The 20,112-nt window shown below is 39.9% G+C and overlaps 1 protein-coding gene across 1 annotated transcript in view; it reads right to left on the minus strand.

Moving 5' to 3' along the window:
* ttc28 (tetratricopeptide repeat domain 28) overlaps nt 1-20,112 on the minus strand; it is a 188,893-nt gene that overhangs the window by 50,774 nt on the left and 118,007 nt on the right. Inside the window, exon 6 of the mRNA XM_047372558.1 lies at nt 3,774-3,995. Coding sequence (XP_047228514.1) covers nt 3,774-3,995 — 222 coding nt within the window. The remainder of the gene's footprint in view (nt 1-3,773; nt 3,996-20,112) is intronic.

The raw sequence follows: 20,112 nt of genomic DNA on the forward strand, positions 1-20,112 counted from the left end.
GATTTTGGCAGCTCTTTTCTTGACCCTAGACCTGTATAAGTCCTGGATGGAGGGAAGGTCAGCTCTGATTATTCTCTCTGCAGTCCTGATTATTCGTTGCAGTCTGGACCTGTCCTGTTTTGTGGATGAGCCAAACCACACTGAGATGGATGAAGACAGGACAGACTGAATGATGGCAGTGTAGAAGATGACCAACAGCTCCTGTGGAAGGTTGAAGTTCTTGAGTTGCCTCAGGAAGTACAGTGTCTGCTGGGCCTTCTTTCGAACAGTATCTATGTGCGAGGACCATCTCAGGTCCTCAGAGATGGTGGTTCCTAGGAACCTGAAGTGGTCCACGGCCGATACAGTGTTGTTGAGGATGCTGAGGGGGGTGTATGGAGGTGGTGTTCTCCGAAGGTCCACCACCATTTCCACAGTCTTGAGTGGGTTCAGTTCAAGGTAGTTCTGACCGCACCAGTGTACCAGCCGATCCACCTGCTGTCTGTATGCAGACTCATCACCGTCCTGGATCAGTCCAATGACAGTGGTGTCGTCTGCAAACTTAAGGAGTTTCACGGACGAGTCCGATGAGGTGCAGTCATTTGTGTACAGAGAGAAGAGGAGTGGGGATAGAACACACCCCTGGGGGGCACCAGTGCTTATTGATCTGGTTCGGGAGAAGATGCTCCCCAGTCTCACCAGCTGCTGTCGGTCCGTCAGGAAGCTGTTGATCCACTGACAGGTGGAGGCTGGGACGTTGAGCTGGGTGAGCCTCTGGTGGAGGATGTCTGGTATAATAGTGTTGAAGGCCGAGCTGAAGTCTACAAACAGGATCCTGGCGTACTTCCCTGGGTGGTCGAGGTGTTGCAGGATGAAGTGTAGACCTAAGTTAACAGCATCATCTGCCGACCTGTTTGCTCGGTAAGCAAATTGCAGGGGTCCAGTAGGGGGCCTGTGATGTCTTTCAGGTGCTTCAGCACCAGCCGCTCAAAGGATTTCATGACCACAGACGTCAGGGCTACAGGCCTGTAGTCATTTAATCCTAGGATGGTGGGTTTCTTGGGAACCGGAATGATGGTGGATCGCTTGAGGCAGGAGGGGACCTCACATTTCTCCAGTGACTTGTTGAAGATCCTTGTGAAGATCGGAGCAAGTTGATGTGCGCAGGCTTTCAGACATGATGGGGAGACGTTATCAGGTCCTCCAGCTTTCTTTGTTTTCATGCGCTGAAAGAGCCTGTTTACATCTTCCTCGGAGATCTTTAGTGCAGTCAGAGGATCTAATGGTGGGGGGTTGGTTGCTTTATGGAATAAGCGGTAGAAAATGACTGACTGACTGACTGACTAATTATGAAAATGAACAAATGAAAGTCAGACATTGCTTTTCAAACATGCTTCAAAAGAATTATTTAATAAAATAAACTCATGAAACAGGCCTGGACAGAAATTATGGTACCCTTAACTTAATATTTTGTTGCACAACCTTTTGAGGCAATCACTGCAATCAAATGATTCCTATAACTGTCAATGAGACTTCTGCACCTCTCAGCAGGTATTTTGGCCCACTCCTCATGAGCAAACTGCTCCAGTTGTCTCAGGTTTGAAGGGTGCCTTTTCCAGACGGCATGTTTCAGCTCCTTCCAAAGATGCTCAATAGGATTTAGGTCAGGGTTCATAGAAGGCCACTTCAGAATAGTCCAATGTTTTCCTCTTAGCCATTCTTGGGTGTTTTTAGCTGTGTGTTTTGGGTCTTTATCCTGTTGCAAGATCCATGACCTGCGACTGAGACCAAGCTTTCTGACACTGGGCAGCACATTTCTCTCTAGAATCCCTTGATAGTCCTGAGATTTTATTATACCCTGCACAGATTCAAGACACCCTGTGCCAGATGCAGCAAAGCAGCCCCAGAACATAACAGAGCCTTCTCCATGTTTCACAGTAGGGACAGTGTTCTTTTCTCTATATGCTTTATTTTTCCATCTGTGAACATAGAACTGATGTGCCTTGTCAAAAAGTTAAATTTTCGTCTCATCTGTCCATAGGACATTCTGCCAGAAGCTTAGTGGCTCATCAACATGTTTGGCAAATTCCAGTCTGGCTTTTTTATGATTTGTTTTCAACAATGGTGTTCTTCTTGGTTGTCTCCCATTAAGTCCACTTTGCCTCAAACAACGTCGGATGGTGCGATCTGACATTGAAGTTCCTTGAGCTTGAAGATCACCTTTAATCTCTTTAGAAGTTTTTCTGGGCTCTTTTGTTAACGTTCGTATTATCCGTCTCTTTGTTTTGTCATCAATTTTCCTCTTGCGGCCACGTCCAGGGAGGTTGGCTACAGTCCCATAGATCTTAAATTTTTGAATAATATGTGCAACTGTAGTCACAGGAACATGAAGCTGCTTCGAGGTGGTCTTATAACCTTTACCTTTAACATGCTTGTCTATAATTGTCTTTCTAATCTCCTGAGACAACTCTTTCCTGCTTCCTCTGGTCTATGTTGAGTGTAGTACACACCATGTCACCAAACAGCACAGTGGCTACATGTAGCCCTATATATAGGCCCACTGACTGATTACAAGAATGTAGACACCTGTGATGCTAATTAATGGACACACCTTGATTTAACATGTCCCTTTGGTTACATTATTTTCAGGGGTTTATTTTTTTAAATAATTCTGTTGAAGCATGTTTTAAAAGCAATGTCTGACTTTCATTTGTTCATTTTCATAGCATTTTTATTCATTATTACCTTTGCCAGATTCAAGTTATTTCTGTGACCATTGTGGGTTTTTCTTTCATTAACCGAGGGGTAACAACAATTTTGTCCACGTGTGTATCTCTACTAGTTTTGCAAATCTAGAGGCTAAAATAGTCCAAGCTATCTCAGACTGGATGGAGAGTGTGAATTTTCAAATGCCACAGATGTTTAACTGGATTTAGGTCTGGGCTTTGACTAGGCCATTCTAAAATAAGAATATGCTTTGATCTAAACCATTTAATTGCAGCTCTATACATTTACGGTTAGTTGTCCACCTGGAAGGTTAACCCTTTTCCCCTTTTGGAGGCTCTAACAAGTTTTCCTTCAGTGTTGCCCTGTATTTAGCTCCATCTATATTACCAACAACTATAACCAGCTTCTCTGTCCCTGCTGAAGAATACCATCCCCAGAGCATGATGCTGCCACCATGAAGTATAGTAAGGATAGAGGGTTATGAGCACAAAGCGCTTTACACATATACCAAGAAGTCCATTTTTGACTTGTGACCAGATCACCTTCTTCCACATGTTTGCTGTCTTCCCTGACTGCACTTCGTATGTCTCTCTTTCAGCCATGGCTTCCTTATCCTATTATGTTTTGGTAGGCTTCCAGTTGTGCCATACTCTTTCTATTTTCAGATGATAGATTGAACCATGCTCTATCTGTGCTTTCTGTGCTCTATCCTTGCCCAATCTGTCTCAGTCATTGTGTCCTTCACCGGCCTTGCCTGCTGATGGTCAGAGGGCTTGGTGGCGCCGTCTGAATGGCAGCCTCGCTTCTGTCAGTCGTCCCCAGGGCAGCTGTGGCTACATTGTAGCTCACCACTGTCAGTGTATGAATGTGTGAATGACTGATTTTAGTGTTCATTTAGTGCTTTGGGGTCTCTTGGGACTTGATAATGCACAATACAAGTGCAGGCCATTTATAATTTACCTTGTGTTGGTCTTTCACAAAATCCCCTCAACATTGATGTTTTTTATTGTAACATGACAGAATGTGGAAAAAAAATAATTTTGCACTGCACGGTACAACTTCTTTACCTTTGCGATGTCCAGGTGTTGCTCATGACACTGGACAGCATTGGTGAAGTCTCCCAGTGCCGTGTAAACAGCACCCATGTCGCCCAGTTGGCGTGCCTCAGAAAGCTGGCACTGGGTCTGCCGGGCCAGCAGGACACACTGTTTGTGGCTGGCCAGCGCGTTGGGGTAGTCTCCTATGGCTGTGTACACATGGCCCAGACTGCTGAGAGCACCTGACGCAGCCTGAAATCACACACAATATGCTCAATGACAGCTCACCATCAAGAACCAACTACTTACAACTATTTACATGCTTCCACTTAACTAAGCCATTTGTATACTGAAGCTTGATTTTGCACTGCATTGATTCTACCTACCAAAAGTAGGAAGTTGCTATTCATCCATACTGCAACCATGTTCCATGAAAATTACATGTGTGCACAGGTAATTTAGAATATTAAATACATTTTACTGTACATTTTACAAAGCAATTACATTTTTGCCAACATAAGGACATATTGTTAATAGTTTGGAGAGTAAAACTGACAGTAACAACCAACATAAATCAGATAACACCAATGAGTTTTTCTATTCTTGACCCTCTAATTTGGTGCGACAAAGGAATACTGTTTTTGAATCATATACTTTGGTAGAAAATAAGCACATTGTAGTCTGGAAATTTACCCCAACCTTGTAAACAACATTTAATTTTCCTTTTTTATTAAACTGAATTGCATTTTGTGGAAATGGCTGTAGCAGTTTGTAACACAAACAATAACACAATGTGTTGACTGGTCAGTCTGAAACAACATCTCCACTGCACTGCAGCAACAGTACTGTTTTTCTGGCAGCAGCAATAATGACTTTAATTTGTTGAGTCCTAAAACAACACAGAACCCCAAACACACAGTTTGATGTAATTATCAATGAACTCTGTCCTGAAGTAATGACCTTTCCTGTAGAAATAACCTCTTTGATGCAATCACAGTCACCATAATTAGATCAGAAGATGTTGGATCACAAGCACGAGTCTCACTCAGGTCTAACAACAATTATATTTGGCCTAGCCATGAATAGAGAACAACCACTGAACTACACAAACAAAAGTGACTGGTAAAAACTATTATCAGGACAACTCCCAGGAAGCAGGAGTCATTCCCATGACATCGTAGTACAAAACTCTGGTGCGCAGCATTGTTAGTCCTCTTTCCCATTGCGCATCACTAGAGCAGCATTGGAGGTGGGGGGGCTTCGCTGGCCAAGTCAGACGACTTCTTCAAAGAACCTTGGATCCCAATATTGGAAATAAGAGTAGCTGTCTTAAACCTTTCTTTCTGAGTTTCTGCAGAAAGAGAATCAAAGCCAGAGATTCCACAAGAAGAGACGGCGTCTCTAGTCATGTCAACTAAGCTGGTTTTCCCCACTGCCTGAAGAAAATGTAATCGAAGAGGATAGTAAGCTCTGCAGTAGCCCATGTCATGTTTTGTTTGGTTCTACATCTCCTTGGTCTGTTTCTGCTGGTCTTGGTTTTACATACTACCCATCATACCTGTTTTCATTGTTAAAGGTATAGTTCAGATTTTTTTGGGTGTGCTTGTGCAGAGAGGTTTTAAATAGTTAGTACATTGCGTGCTGTAGATAACTCGCTTGCAAAACAAAAATGACACTCCCAGTGAGCTTAGAGATGATCAAAGATGAGGTTGGAACCTTCACCCTCAAATAGTCAATTATTGAGCATAAAAAAACATAAATACAAGATGTTGACATCACAGCAACAGCTCCAGCTGTATACAATAACATACTGTACATTTTACACCCCTGTCATGTGAACTCACATGCTTATACATGACTGGGGTCATACATACTTCATAGATCTGACAGTACGTGATGTTCCACAAAATCTGTGTAGCAACCAATGATTTAAAAATGGCCAGTAACCTAATACGTATCTAAAACAGTGATTTTGGTCCTTTCAGCTGTAATACAGTAATGTGATAACTTGCTACTAATGTAGTAAAGTGTGAAAATTGTAATAATTACATTAAAATCGTTTGAAGTTGTAATAACTGCAGCTGATAATGCATAAACAGGACTGCATTTCTTGCATATAAATATTTAGCAGTTTTTGTGCAGTTTGGTCCCTAAAATTAGGTAAAGTTGATGTTTTCACAGTTATAAACATTAATAAAGCATACGTACTAGGCAGCAATTAATTTAGTTTAATGAATTAAAAAAATACTGTTCAATGCTTTTTATAGTTTGATCATATAGTAGAAATGCGAATTGAGAACAGTGGTTAGGTGACCTACATGCATTTGCTCAGTGTTAACCAGGCCATAACATAGTACCTTTTTTAAATTGTTGGCAAAATGCTGTTATGGTAATGCTCAAAAATTATATTAAATCATTGGCAAGTTATTACATTATTGGCCTCATTACATTTAAAATGATCTAAATTAAAATGTTACTAACCTGTAAATGTCGGGATCTGCCATTTGGGGTTTTTTGTTATTTTACTTTTTCTCTGTTCAGTGTTTTTCTGTTCCTTTCTGATTAGTAGTTACTGCTGTTAAGTTACCACTTTCTAGATTCAGGTGTTCTGTGTTTGTTTACTTTTTCCATTTAGGTTATCCTCATGTCCTCAGACTACTCGTGATAGTTGTTATTTTCCAGATTCCTACTTTATGTTAGATTTCTTAGATCTGTTCCCTGAGTTTTGTTATCTAGGTTTGGTTTCCCTGTTTGTTTTCTGGGTTTTTTTCCGACCTCCTCGCCACATTCTGCATTCTGGTCCTACCTCCAAATCCATGATTATGACAGTAAAATACTCTGGGCCAGTATTATATTATTGGTTACTAAAATGTCTTTCATTTCTTCACCTTAAGATCCACTTAAAATGTGCTTTAATGGGTGAAGATAAGAAACAGTGTAAGAATAATGTCAAAGCAAATTCATTATCATTTTCCTAATTTTTCCACGTTTACCTCTGCTTTTCAAAAAAGATTAACACAACTACAGGTGGGAGTGGTGTAGTGGGGGGGGGGGGGGGGGGGGGGGCATCCAGAATAATTGAAAAACACAGAGGGCTGGGAATGTGGTTTAGTTTAGTGATTTGATTATTTGGCTTTTTAATCTAGAATATGGCCCTGAAATCCAGAATCCATGATGCTTCACAAATTGTATGAATCTATTTAAACTCTATTTGAAAGTTTTTTAAATGATTGATTTCCATGCGTGCTTGCCGCTTGTAAATGTAGTCATACAGATGACACACAAATCCACTCTTGTATGCATGAACTTGGCAATAAAGCTGATTCTGATTAACACCACAAGGTGCATAAATAGAGGGAGGATTGGTGCTAAACTGGATTGGGTTGTGCGTATTATTGTTTTAGTCATCAGAAGAACCTGTATCTTTCTGTTGTAACTAAAAACTTACATTGGTTCATATTTCTGTTATGATCCACAGCTGTTTGTGTTTTGGTTCTCATTTCTATTTGTATTTCTATTATCTTTGTGTTATCTATTTTTGCCATTAAGGTCTTTCCATACATCATTCCTTTGTTTCTCAGTTCCTTCTTGTGCTTTCTTCTCTGTGCATTTTAAATAAGACTCAGGTTGGTTAGATTATTGTGTCTGCTTCAGTTCTGTCTGTGTTTATTTCTCTCTTTTGTCACCTTCCCTCATTTCTCTGCTTAGATTCTTCCTGAGCTGTGAGCTGTTCATCATTCCCCTGATTTTACTCACCCATTTTCCATTTCACTAATCACACCTCCTCAGTATTTAAGCTCCCTGGTTTCTTTATTCCTTGCTGGATTCTTCTGTTGTTCTCTCCCTGGTTCCATGTCCTCGCTCTCCTCGTGTCAGTTCTGTCAGCTCATTTGTTTGCTTCAATAAATCACTCTCATCAACCATGTATCTGCCATTGTCTTGTCACCATTTGGGTCCATCACTACCACAAATTCTGACAGTTTTAAGTGATGCAGTTGCAGGTTCTGATAGGATATATGGATGTTGCTTGAATCAAATCTGGCCATGTGAGTCTGGTACACTTTATTAATCGCTTCTATTAGTTTTTTGTTGCAGAATTATGCAGAAAGCTAAATGCAGCACCTTATTTTCGGCCTGGGGTTTTTTCAAATAGCAATTAATATTCACTGATACAAACCCAAATTGTCGTACTATGAGAACAGAAGCCATACTTAGAATTACTCTGTTTTGGATACTATCATGTACTATGATGCCTCCAAGTCCCATGCACAGGTTGTGGTTGGTTGGTTGTAATCAAGATAATCAATGAAAAGTGCAACGATCAAGCACACTGTGCCATTTTGTTTTATTGACAGTGAGCTACATTTTACCTAAAAAAAAAAGTGTGTTTTTTCATTAAATTTGTTTTCTAGTCTTTTAGTTTGATGATAACATGGAATTAAGAACAAAAAATGCATTAGTTCCAGTTTTAGGAATGTTTGTGGATAAAAAAGATCCTTCATTTAACCAGCCAGATAACAGGCAATACACGCTCATATTATATTAAATCAGGGCCTTAATGAGCGCTAAAATGTGTCACTGAAAACACCCGTTCTGACCTTTAGTGGAATTTACCCCTTTTAATTAACATGAGGACACCCTGCTCTTTTCATTTCAGCTGATGTGTATTCATGAGTCTGTCTTGCACGTTGGGGAAAAGACGACGACACATCATCCCAGCATGGTGATGAGTGCAAACATATAAAATCCAGTTGACATCTCTCCAGCTGAAAAAAGAGAAATTTAATAAATGTGTATACAGTCAAATAGCCTGACAACTATTTGATTTCCCTCAAGGAGGATTTTTTCCCCCCTGCAGCAGAAAACACACAAAAAAATCCAATCATGTTGTGTCTGGGGCTCTCAGGTGCTACGCTCAATGTCTGGATTGTTTATTTTGACTTGAAAAAGAGAGGCAAAGAGAGGAGAAATAAAAAAGACCCAATATTCATGCTGTCACAGCTTTATGTCTGTGTCTTTTCTTGCAATGAATAAATCGGGGGGGGGGGGGGGGGGGGGATAAAAACTGTGGAAACCTGATCAGGAAGTGGATGTGCTGGGGCAAAAAGGGGAAATCTAATGGACAAATATTGAAAAAGAGAAATAAGGTGAGACAGAGAAATATTAGTGGTGGCACTCTATCCTCGGAGTCCTGCTGTGCTCGACAAACAAAGGGGATCCGGGGGTTTTGGAACAGTTAAGCCCAATCACAGGGAATAACACAAGGTTTTGGCTTCAACAAGTCATACAGGAAAGAAAAAAGCTCAGTTGATGTAAAACTGACCAAACTTTCTTCATGTTAGCCTCTGCTTCAAGGTGATGAAATCTGTCAACTCAAATAAAAGGGAGAAAGGGACGTCTGAGTTAAGACCCTGAGTTTTATCTTCTAAAAATTAAAATTTAAGATAAGATAGACTTTTTTGATCTCACAATGGAGAAATTCTCTCTAACACACAAGTAGGGTGCAGATATTTAGGAAATGTGCAATCAAAGAAGAACAAGTCATTTAAGCCCCTTCTTTTTCATATTGTTTCATACTTTTTAATTTGAAATCAATTAATTAACAATTCCCAAGTAGCTAACTGGATGCCGGAGAAGCACTTAACATATCAGCACTAATCACTCGTCAGCTGTTACCTTATTTTGACCTAAGTAGATCAAACTTAAGAGAATATGTACATGCAAAGAAATACAATCCCACAACATATGGTCTCATCCATGAATAACAACTTTCAATCATGTCTTTTAGTACAGTAGAAGTGCACGATAATATGTTCTCTGCACAAACAGTTTTCTCTTATTGCCTTTCTCTCATTACTTCTAACAAACCCAGTTGTCACAGAATAATATTCATATTTAATATTTTCAGCATGGGTCTTCTGCTTTGGTATGTACCAAGCAACTGCAAGAATGTCATTTTAAACCTGTATAAATTTGAAACATTTATGTGTGATTTCTAAATTTGTTGACTTATTTCTTCTACCAAGTCCATCCTTTTGCATTTGAGATGCTTGGCTGAAGATCTGGGAGAGGAGATCTTAGATGACCTCTGGGGAAGAGTTCTGAGAGGGATCAAAACATATTCTATAAATCCGAGGCTCCAACTTATCCAGTTTAAATTTATTCACTGGTTACATTTTTCAAAAGCGAAGGTAAATAAATTATTTCCAGCTGTATCTCCCATATGTGATGGGTGTAAATGGAGGATTGGCAGTCTGGGGCATCATTTTTGGTCTTGTTCTAAACGTTTGGATTTCTGGAACAGTATTTTGATTCTTTTTTGCTCTGCATATAACAAAACACTTGTCTCCAGGTATGCACCTTATCATGCCTGGTTCCTCTCCTTTATCACTCGCTTTTTGCGGTGCACTGCAAAAAGCTCTACCAGTTGGAGTGAAAATCAGTTTGTTCCCCATGCTTTAAGTTGTGGTTGAATAATATGGTTTCATGTCTACATCTTGAAGAAGTTTGTTACACCACATTAGTCATTGACAGTCATTGTTGTTTTTGATATCTATCTCTTGGTATGACCTAATTCCTAACGCTTGTCCTGCGCTAACAATGTACTTTTACTTGTAGGTATCCTCTTTTATCTTGTGTCAGTTTAACAATTCCCCTAACCACTCTACTCTTGTATTTATTTTGATGACTTGTTTTACTTTACTGTAAGATTTTTTGAAACAGACTGCTATAATGCTGTAATCTCCGTGGGTAAGGTTTTCTCTAGTATTACTTTTTATTGTCTCTGCACCATCAGGAACCGGCAGCAGTTTACCTTCATTTTTGACACTTTTTATTGTCCGTATACACTTCTGTTCTGTTTAATGGGACTGTATTGAAAATTCTTCATAAATAAAATATATTTAAAAAGATTCTGTGCGGAACATATTGGAGAACCCTATGGTAAACCTCAGGAGCTTAAAGCTGCAGTAGGTAACTTGTGTAAGAATGTATTTTTTACACATTTGTTAAAACTGTCACTATGTCCTGACAGTAGAATATGAGACAGATAATCTGTGAAAGAAATCTTGTGCTTGTTCAAATTTTCAGGCTAATTCCACAGTTTTCTCAGAACTCCCTACTGCAGCTTTAAGGACAACCCATTATCATTAAGATTTGGCAACATCTCAGTTACTCAGTCTACTGTAAATCTTTTAAAAAGTTTCTTTGGAATTGAAAAGGCCTTTTGCATGAGAGCTTAAACATCTTCAAGAAACAAGCCTAGATGCCTTCTGTTTAAGAAGTTTGAATTTAAATTGGATAAGGAAAAGGAAAGGTGATCTGAATGCATTGTTGGCAGATATCTAAAGATGAAGTGTCGTACCAGTGGATTTACTCAGTCTACCGTAAGCATTTACAAGCAGGAGGTCCTTATTTAAAAAATTTTAAAAACTGGCATAAACACAAATTATGTTCCATACTGTTATGAAACACAAGTAGGAAGGGATGACATGACAACAGGTGGATGGGAAATGGGGATACAAATTGTAAGAGGGGTGAACTGACCTGGAGCTATTGTGGACTTGTCAAAGGAATTTTATTCCCAGACAGTAAGATGATCCATAAATATATAACCCAGTCCTGAAGCAGCAGAACACTGTGATTCCACACCCTTGATCCCAACACATACACATTATTTAGAACGGAGCACATCAACAGGGTAACACATACACTACCGGTCAAAAGTTTTAACTTCTAATGTAATGGTTTTCTTTATTTTTACATTGTACGTAGATTCTCACTAAAGGAATCAAAACTGAAACTGAAGAAACTGACAAAAAAACTGAAAAATGAATACATACATAGTTATGAAAATATGTAGCAAAAACAAATTGTAAAAGAACTTTAAATATGTTTTATATTTTCGATTCCTTGAAGTAGCCGCCCTTTGCTGTAATGACTGAAATATTAACCTTTGGTCATCTCTCCATGAACCTCTCGGACGTTCTTTCAAGACTTGAAAAACTATTTCAGGTGACCGCCTCATGAAGCTCATGGAGAGAACGCCAAGAAAGCAAAGCAGCAATATTTTGAAGAATCTAAAATATAAAAATGTTTAGTTATTTCACACTTTTTGTTTACCAAATAATTCCATGAAAATAAAAAGATCCATTAAGTGTATCTGAAACTTTTGACAGGTAGTGTAGTTTAGAGACCTGACAGGACTTGACGTTTCACAAAATTCGCTTAATGTCCTTACATTTAGACCCAAGTAACACATGTTTTTCAATGTGCTGATGTTCACATCATAGCAGTGTAACACATGCTTAAGGAGCTGCCTACATAATGTTGTTATGTTGTTATCTTACTATATTTTAGGACCCAAGATGACATTTCTCAAGATAACATAAAACACAAAAGAATCTTAATGTCACAAACAAAATTTAGCTTGACAAAGGCAAATGATTGGTTAATTGCTACCCATTGGTTTTAGTGAAATGACTGACTCTGCTAAACTGACTGCACAGCAGATGCTCTGGACTGAATAGTCTGGTGGAGCTGTTTCCCACTTTCCTGTCCACCTCTGCAGGTTAAATATCGGATCTCTGCAACTTGTGTCTTTGTTTGGATGCCCGCTGTCCGGAAACACTCTCCCGCCGCACAAATAAACACACACACAACAGCAGAGAAAACAACACAATGTTAGGATATGGATTTCTGTTGATGTCCACGTGTGAGCTGCCTCAGGGTGTGCACCTGTGGATCTGAAGCTCAATAATCGAGTGTCAACTATGCAGTTGTCACCCGGTGCAACTCTGAAAACAAAGCTCAGGCAGAACTACAATTGGGCCATTTCAGAACATCCTAGAGTTCAGATTCTGTGCCAACATGAGACACATTTATGAGATACAAAAATGCTTCAACTTGACACAAAAGAAATACAAAAAGCACAGTCAAAAAGATATCTTGATGCACTGGCAACCTGTTTCACCGCTTTTATTTCAATGCATTGTCTCCAGCAGTCATTCTTCGTTCTGACAGGTGTTCAACTGGGCTCCAGGTCTGAGATAAAATCCCATGCTCACTGTATGCCGAGTGTATGTCTTCAGTTACTGAGCCCCTCCAGTGTAGCATCTAAACCTGAACTGTAAATCAGTGGTGAAGCTGTTGATAAGATTCATTTTATTGAGTTACAATAAACCAACCTGCCCAGATGAATCTTATTTTGTATTAATATTCATGAAAATATTAATGTCACTTCCTTCAGATTTCTCTGAAGAAAGGAAACACCTAAACCCTCAAAATGCGTTTGGTATTAGATTTGAAATTTTTATGATTACTGTAGTAAAGCTATTGACAGTAATGCTGTAAACCCAAGGTTTCGGAAAAACATTAGAACAATTTACTTAAAGTAGGATTTAACCAGATTTTCAAAAGGTAGTGAAATCTGCATGTAGCTGCAGTTATGGGCAGCTCTCATATTTAATTCATTATCCTTACGTTTCAGTAAAAAATGGCCATAAATACATATTATTATTTTATATGAAACATTTAATAATAACTTTCAGCAAATTCATGCAGTTAAGAGTTCATTTATGTGGTTAAAAACATATTAAAATGTAAAGGGGAAACTTAATTTTTTGTTCTGCATGCCACATTGTTGCCCACTGGGGACGTTTGGCTGGTGTACAAGAGGGAGCCGCACAGAATATTCTACCTGACATATCTGCAAGAGACTGGTCACAAGAAGGTTCCCCAGTTGACAAAAGTGTATTTTTGTGTGTGGGAAGAAGCTGTATTAATCATTTTCATTCCTCTGGAGTTGATGCGGCCAATGAGGTACAATATTCTTGTTTTATTTGTATCTTTTATTTATGTAGATTCTATATTTTCCGTGAGCTAATGTAGGGTTGTGTTTCCTTTCTTAGTTCTGACGGCATTTTTGGGACATCGTTAAGACATGTAAAGACATGTTGTCCGCAATAAATGTCTGTTGAAACCCAAGAACGATGTTGAGCCTTGATTGAACTCGAGAGGAGTAACAGTCAGAACTCTGTCTGCTTCGTGCTGGGGAAGTGCGGAGAGGAGAGCGGAGCTTGCTGCAACTGCTAAGCCGACAACGAGCAGCTCGTTAAGGGGTGACGTCGCTCTCTAGCATCAAAGGGAAGACCGACTGCATGCACGTGTTACCCAAACCAGAGCCAGCCAGGGTCCAGGAGTGCAGCGTGGTTAATCGGCCACCAAGTAACACGTTTAAAATATGTAAATGTGAAGAGGTGAATTGACCTTGCTAACTTTAAAGGGACTCCAAAAGTGCTTAAGGGGTAACCTGCTGTGGTATAAAGACCAGTTTAATTTTCAGAAATTAATTTGTTTGATGCGAGGTGAGTGTTACCAAGCTAATTAAGTAAATCAATTAAGTGTTTTGACAATTTTAAGGGTAAACCCAGGTACTTAAAGGACAAGTTATATAACTTAGATTAACATAAAGATCATTTTTTGTTTCTTTTTTCTGGTTCTGTTTTGTAGCAAGTGAAAGACGATCTATTATTCTGAAGTAAGGTGTTTGTAATACCACATTTAAGTTCATCTAAGAATATAGAATTATTTAAGTTTATAAACACACTTAAAGGGGTAGTATTTAAGTTAAGTTAAAGCAACACTTCTAACGTAAGACATTTAAGTTCAAGTGATAAAACCCTAAAGTACAATAAAAAAATGAACAGTGACATGACCATGCAGAAAAACTGTGACACTGAAGATGTGGAACTGCTGCAAGAAAAAAGTAATGAAAAACAGGCCTCAGATACAAGCCTATTAGAGGTAAGTGCAAGTCAAGCTGTTTCAGAAGAAGGCTTGCAGAAAAGTGTAAGACAGATAAAACTCACTGAGAAAGGCCAAGTGCTGCATGACGAAAAGATGAACAAGCTTCAAGCTTGTTTCAAGGTCAGTTACGACAAATGGAAAACTGCTGCTAAACAAGCTAAAAGAGCACTTGATGCACCTGATAAAACAAGTTTACACAATCACATTATTCAAATCCAACATACCTCAGGAGAAGTAAAGCAAGCCTATGAGGAGCTGCACAGTTATGAAACACCTGATAGAGACACTCGTCGTAGAGTGGACACATGTGATGCAGTTTCCCAAAACATTATAAACCAAGCCCAGGAAAGAAATGCTGCAAAAGAAGATAAGGGAGCTATAGAAAGGAGATCAGTGCACTGCAGTAAAGTTGGCTCTGTATTCACTGCAGCAACTTCCCAAAGATCCACACAGTCAAGTAGTGTACGTTCGAGCGACTCAAGTAAGTTGTCTGTCAAAAGGCAAGAAGCAGTAGCAGAAGTGGCTGCAATGGAAGCCACTCTAAAGGTGATGGAAGAAATGGAGTGTGAAAGAATGAAGCTTGAAGAGCTTGAATTAGAAAACAAAGAAAGGCTTGCAAAACAAGAAGCAAAGAACGCTGAGACTCAAAGAATATTAGAGCGAAGGAAAAGAGAGCTTGAACGTTTAGAAACTGTAAAGCAAATGAGTGCTGCTAAAGCACGACTAAAGGTGTATGAGCAAGAATGCAACTCGATTGAAGAAATATCATCTTCTGCGTGATGAGCAAATGAGCAAATCGAGAAGGATCACATCGAACCCAGTAAGCCAGCCTGAATCTAAGCTTGCACCTTCAAACCTTAATCCAAGCGCACAACCATTTATAATGACACAAGACACCTCAAGCGGGCAACCTACCAGCAATGCCATACAGGAAGATGGAACAGCAGTACTAGCTAAGGTTTTAGCAGAGTCCATTAATATAAGCCGTCTACCAGTTCCAGAACCTGCTGTTTTCAATGGTGATCCCATCAAGTACAAAGATTGGAAAATTTCATTTCAAATGCTGATTGAAAGAAAGAACATCCCAGTGAGTGAAAAGATCTACTACCTCTGGAAGTATGTTGGTGGTCCCACAAGAAAGGCTATCGAAAGTTACTTCCTGCTAGGAACAGATATGGCATACCACACAGCTTGGAATACTCTGGATGAAAGATATGGAAGTTCATTTATAATTGCCAAAGCCTTCAGAGATAAGCTTTCATCATGATGGCCGAAAATTGGAACAAAGGACAGTGCTGAACTAAGAGAGTTCTCAGACTTCCTCAGGGTCTGTGAAGCAGCAATGTTTCAGATAAAGAGTCTTGATGTTCTAAACGACTGTAATGAGAACCAGAGAATGCTCAGCAAGCTTCCGATTGGCTCACAGCAAGATGGAATAGGAAAGTCATTCAGATTGAAGAGGAGTGTGGTTCATTTCCAACATTTAGCGAATTTGTTGACTTTGTCACAAGAGAGCCCAAGATAGCATGTAACCCAGTGACATTGCTACATGTACTCAAAGCAAATGACTCTGAGAAGGTGAAACCTTTAAAACCTCGAAGTGTTGGAGCAAAGGCATTTGTAAGCAGCACAGAAGAGGAAACAGAAACAAACAAATGTGTATTCTGTGAAAGATTACATCACAACATTCAGACAAGTCGAAAGTTCACGGACAAGGCGATAGCTGAAAGAGTGAAGTTTGTAAAATTAAAAAGTATTATGAGTATTATGATTAAAAGTAGTATGTGTATTGGATGTCTCACCTCTGGACACCTATCTAAGAGATGTGAAAAGAGAAATATTTGTAACACCTGCAAGGGAAAACACCCAACATGCTTACATGAAGAGCGAGACAAGCAGTTTAGAAGAGACAAGGATGATGATAAAGAACAGAGGGAAAAATAAAGGGGTGAATGAGACCAGAGAAACCACACAAACCAAAGATCAAGGTTAAGAAACATCAAGAGAGGTAATCTCAAACCGTGTGATCCAAGGTGATAAGAGCGATCTCACATCTACAATGATTCCGGTTTGGTTTTCCACAACAAGTAACCCTAGTACAAGTCCTTCTCAAAATATTAGCATATTGTGATAAAGTTCATTATTTTCCATAATGTAATGATGAAAATTTAACATTCATATATTTTAGATTCACTGCACATTAACTGAAATATTTCAGGTCTTTTATTGTCTTAATACGGATGATTTTGGCATACAGCTCATGAAAACCCAAAATTCCTATCTCACAAAATTAGCATATTTCATCCGACCAATAAAAGAAAAGTGTTTTTAATACAAAAAACGTCAACCTTCAAATAATCATGTACAGTTATGCACTCAATACTTGGTCGGGAATCCTTTGGCAGAAATGACTGCTTCAATGCGGCGTGGCATGGAGGCAATCAGCCTGTGGCACTGCTGAGGTCTTATGGAGGCCCAGGATGCTTCGATAGCGGCCTTTAGCTCATCCAGAGTGTTGGGTCTTGAGTCTCTCAACGTTCTCTTCACAATATCCCACAGATTCTCTATGGGGTTCAGGTCAGGAGAGTTGGCAGGCCAATTGAGCACAGTGATACCATGGTCAGTAAACCATTTACCAGTGGTTTTGGCACTGTGAGCAGGTGCCAGGTCGTGCTGAAAAATGAAATCTTCATCTCCATAAAGCTTTTAAGCAGATGGAAGCATGAAGTGCTCCAAAATCTCCTGATAGCTAGCTGCATTGACCCTGCCCTTGATAAAACACAGTGGACCAACACCAGCAGCTGACATGGCACCCCAGACCATCACTGACTGTGGGTACTTGACACTGGACTTCTGGCATTTAGGCATTTCCTTCTCCCCAGTCTTCCTCCAGACTCTGGCACCTTGATTTCCGAATGACATGCAGAATTTGCTTTCATCCGAAAAAAGTACTTTGGATCACTGAGCAACAGTCCAGTGCTGCTTCTCTTTAGCCCAGATCAGGCGCTTCTGCCGCTGTTTCTGGTTCAAAAGTGGCTTGACCTGGGGAATGCGGCACCTGTAGCCCATTTCCTGCACACGCCTGTGCACGGTGGCTCTTGATGTTTCTACTCCAGACTCAGTCCACTGCTTCCGCAGGTCCCCCAAGGTCTGGAATCGGCCCTTCTCCACAATCTTCCTCAGGGTCCGGTCACCTCTTCTCGTTGTGCAGCGTTTTCTGCCACACTTTTTCCTTCCCACAAACTTCCCACTGAGGTGCCTTGATACAGCACTCTGGGAACAGCCTATTCGTTCAGAAATGTCTTTCTGTGTCTTACCCTCTTGCTTGAGGGTGTCAATAGTGGCCTTCTGGACAGCAGTCAGGTCGGCAGTCTTACCCATGATTGGGGTTTTGAGTGATGAACCAGGCTGGGAGTTTTAAAGGCCTCAGGAATCTTTTGCAGGTGTTTAGAGTTAACTCGTTGATTCAGATGATTAGGTTCATGGCTCGTTTAGAGACCCTTTTAATGATATGCTAATTTTGTGAGATAGGAATTTTGGGTTTTCATGAGCTGTATGCCAAAATCATCCGTATTAAGACAATAAAAGACCTGAAATATTTCAGTTAGTGTGCAATGAATCTAAAATATATGAATGTTAAATTTTCATCATTACATTATGGAAAATAATGAACTTCATCACAATATGCTAATATTTTGAGAAGGACCTGTATATGCCCTCCTGGATAGTCAAAGTGACACTACATTTATTCTGCAAGAAAAGGCAAATGTTCTGGACACGGAAAAGAGAGATTTACAGTTAAAGCTCTCTACATTGTCATCCAAAGATACAGTTGTTCCAAGTCAAAGGCTCACAGGGCTACAAATCAGAGGTTTCAACTCATCAAAGAGAATCCCTCTTCCTATGACATATACAAGAGACTTCATCCCTGCTAATTTAGGCCATATTCCCACACCCAAGACAGCGAGAGCATGGCCTCACTTGGAGCACCTTGCTGAAGAGATTGCCCCTCTGATTAAATGCGATGTTGGTCTTCTAATAGGTTATAATTGTTCACAAGCATTGGTTCCTAGAGAAGTTGTTTCAGGAAAGGACAATGAGCCCTTTGCCCAAAGGACAGATCTCAGCTGGACAATAATTGGAGGTGTTGATCCCTGTGTCAACTTTGGAGACGTTATTGGATGTAGCCACAGGATCATTGTCAAGCAAGTGACACCCAGCCCACCTTCTGATCAGTTGTCTAAAGAAGTGCGCTACATCTGTCGCACCCAAGTCAAGGAAATTGTCACACCATCAGATGTGAATAAAGTGCTTGAGGCTGATTTCAATGAAAGGAAAGTGGAAGATTCTCATCTCTCTCAAGATGATTTACGCTTCATTTCCATAATAGAGGAAGGAGTGAAAATTCAAGAAGATGGACATTGTGAGCTACCTTTACCATTTAAAGAGGATAGACCGATTCTACGGAACAACAAAAGCTGTGCAGAACACAGACTCGAATGCCTTAAAAAAAGATCTATGTTGGAAGTATGATTATTGATTAAGTAATCTTGATCGATAATTATAATTAAAAATCATAACCTGACAAAATCAACTTCTTAACCAAAATCCTCATTTATGAATCGAGGCCAGAGATGTTTCTGGTGTTGTAATTGTGGCTCAACGCCTTTGACAATTACAACCGTTAAATACTCTGTAATAAATAATAACTATTACCAGAGATGTCACTTTTTATTCGACCGTTTCTGCCAAAACGTGGGGAACTTTTAACCTTATCTTGACTGACGAATCACGTTTACACACAATAAACACAAAACGCTTTCTCTTTATCTATGTGAATATGTAATAATCTTCACCTACTCAACATGCAAAGTTTTACATAAACGGGTAACACATCTAACTAAGCAAAATTAAAGCAAACAGCAGTGGGTATGTATTGAATCAACCAGCAGTTATGGCAAGAATGAGAATATCGAAAAGGGGTTTGGTGGTGATTGGAGAGTGGGGCGCAGCTACACTGTAACTTCTGCTCAGTTCATAAAACCTCCCCCAAACCCCTGAGCACACAAACGGTTATAAACTTTTGGCGGCAAGCTGACCAACAGTGAGGTTGAGGACAAAGAGGTTATTTCAACAGTCCAGTCTTACAGCGCACCTCTCAGGTGTTCAGTACTTCACAAAACGCGCACAGAGCTGGGAGCGCCGTTGCTTCCAGGTAACACGCAGCATCTCAAAGTTTCAAACACAGAGTTACATGTACATACCATTCAGAACACATTAGATTCTAACTAGCGATTCTCATCGCTCTACAACCTCTGACCCTGCCCAGGCCTTCTAATAAAGAAATAAAAATAAAGGATGGGTTTTACTTGTGGTTGTCTTCCTTCTGACCTTCCCTCCATCCAGGACTTATACAGGTCTAGGGTCAAGAAAAGAGCTGCCAAAATCTCTGCAGACCACACACATCCTGCACATAAACTGTTTAGAGTTTTACCTTCAGGCCGCCGCTACAGAGCACTGTTCACTAAAACCAGCCGCCACAGAGACAGTTTCTTTCCCCAGG

Source organism: Girardinichthys multiradiatus, chromosome 8 (genome assembly GCF_021462225.1).
Source record: "Girardinichthys multiradiatus isolate DD_20200921_A chromosome 8, DD_fGirMul_XY1, whole genome shotgun sequence".
In the NCBI taxonomy this organism is placed as follows: Eukaryota; Metazoa; Chordata; class Actinopteri; order Cyprinodontiformes; family Goodeidae; genus Girardinichthys; species Girardinichthys multiradiatus.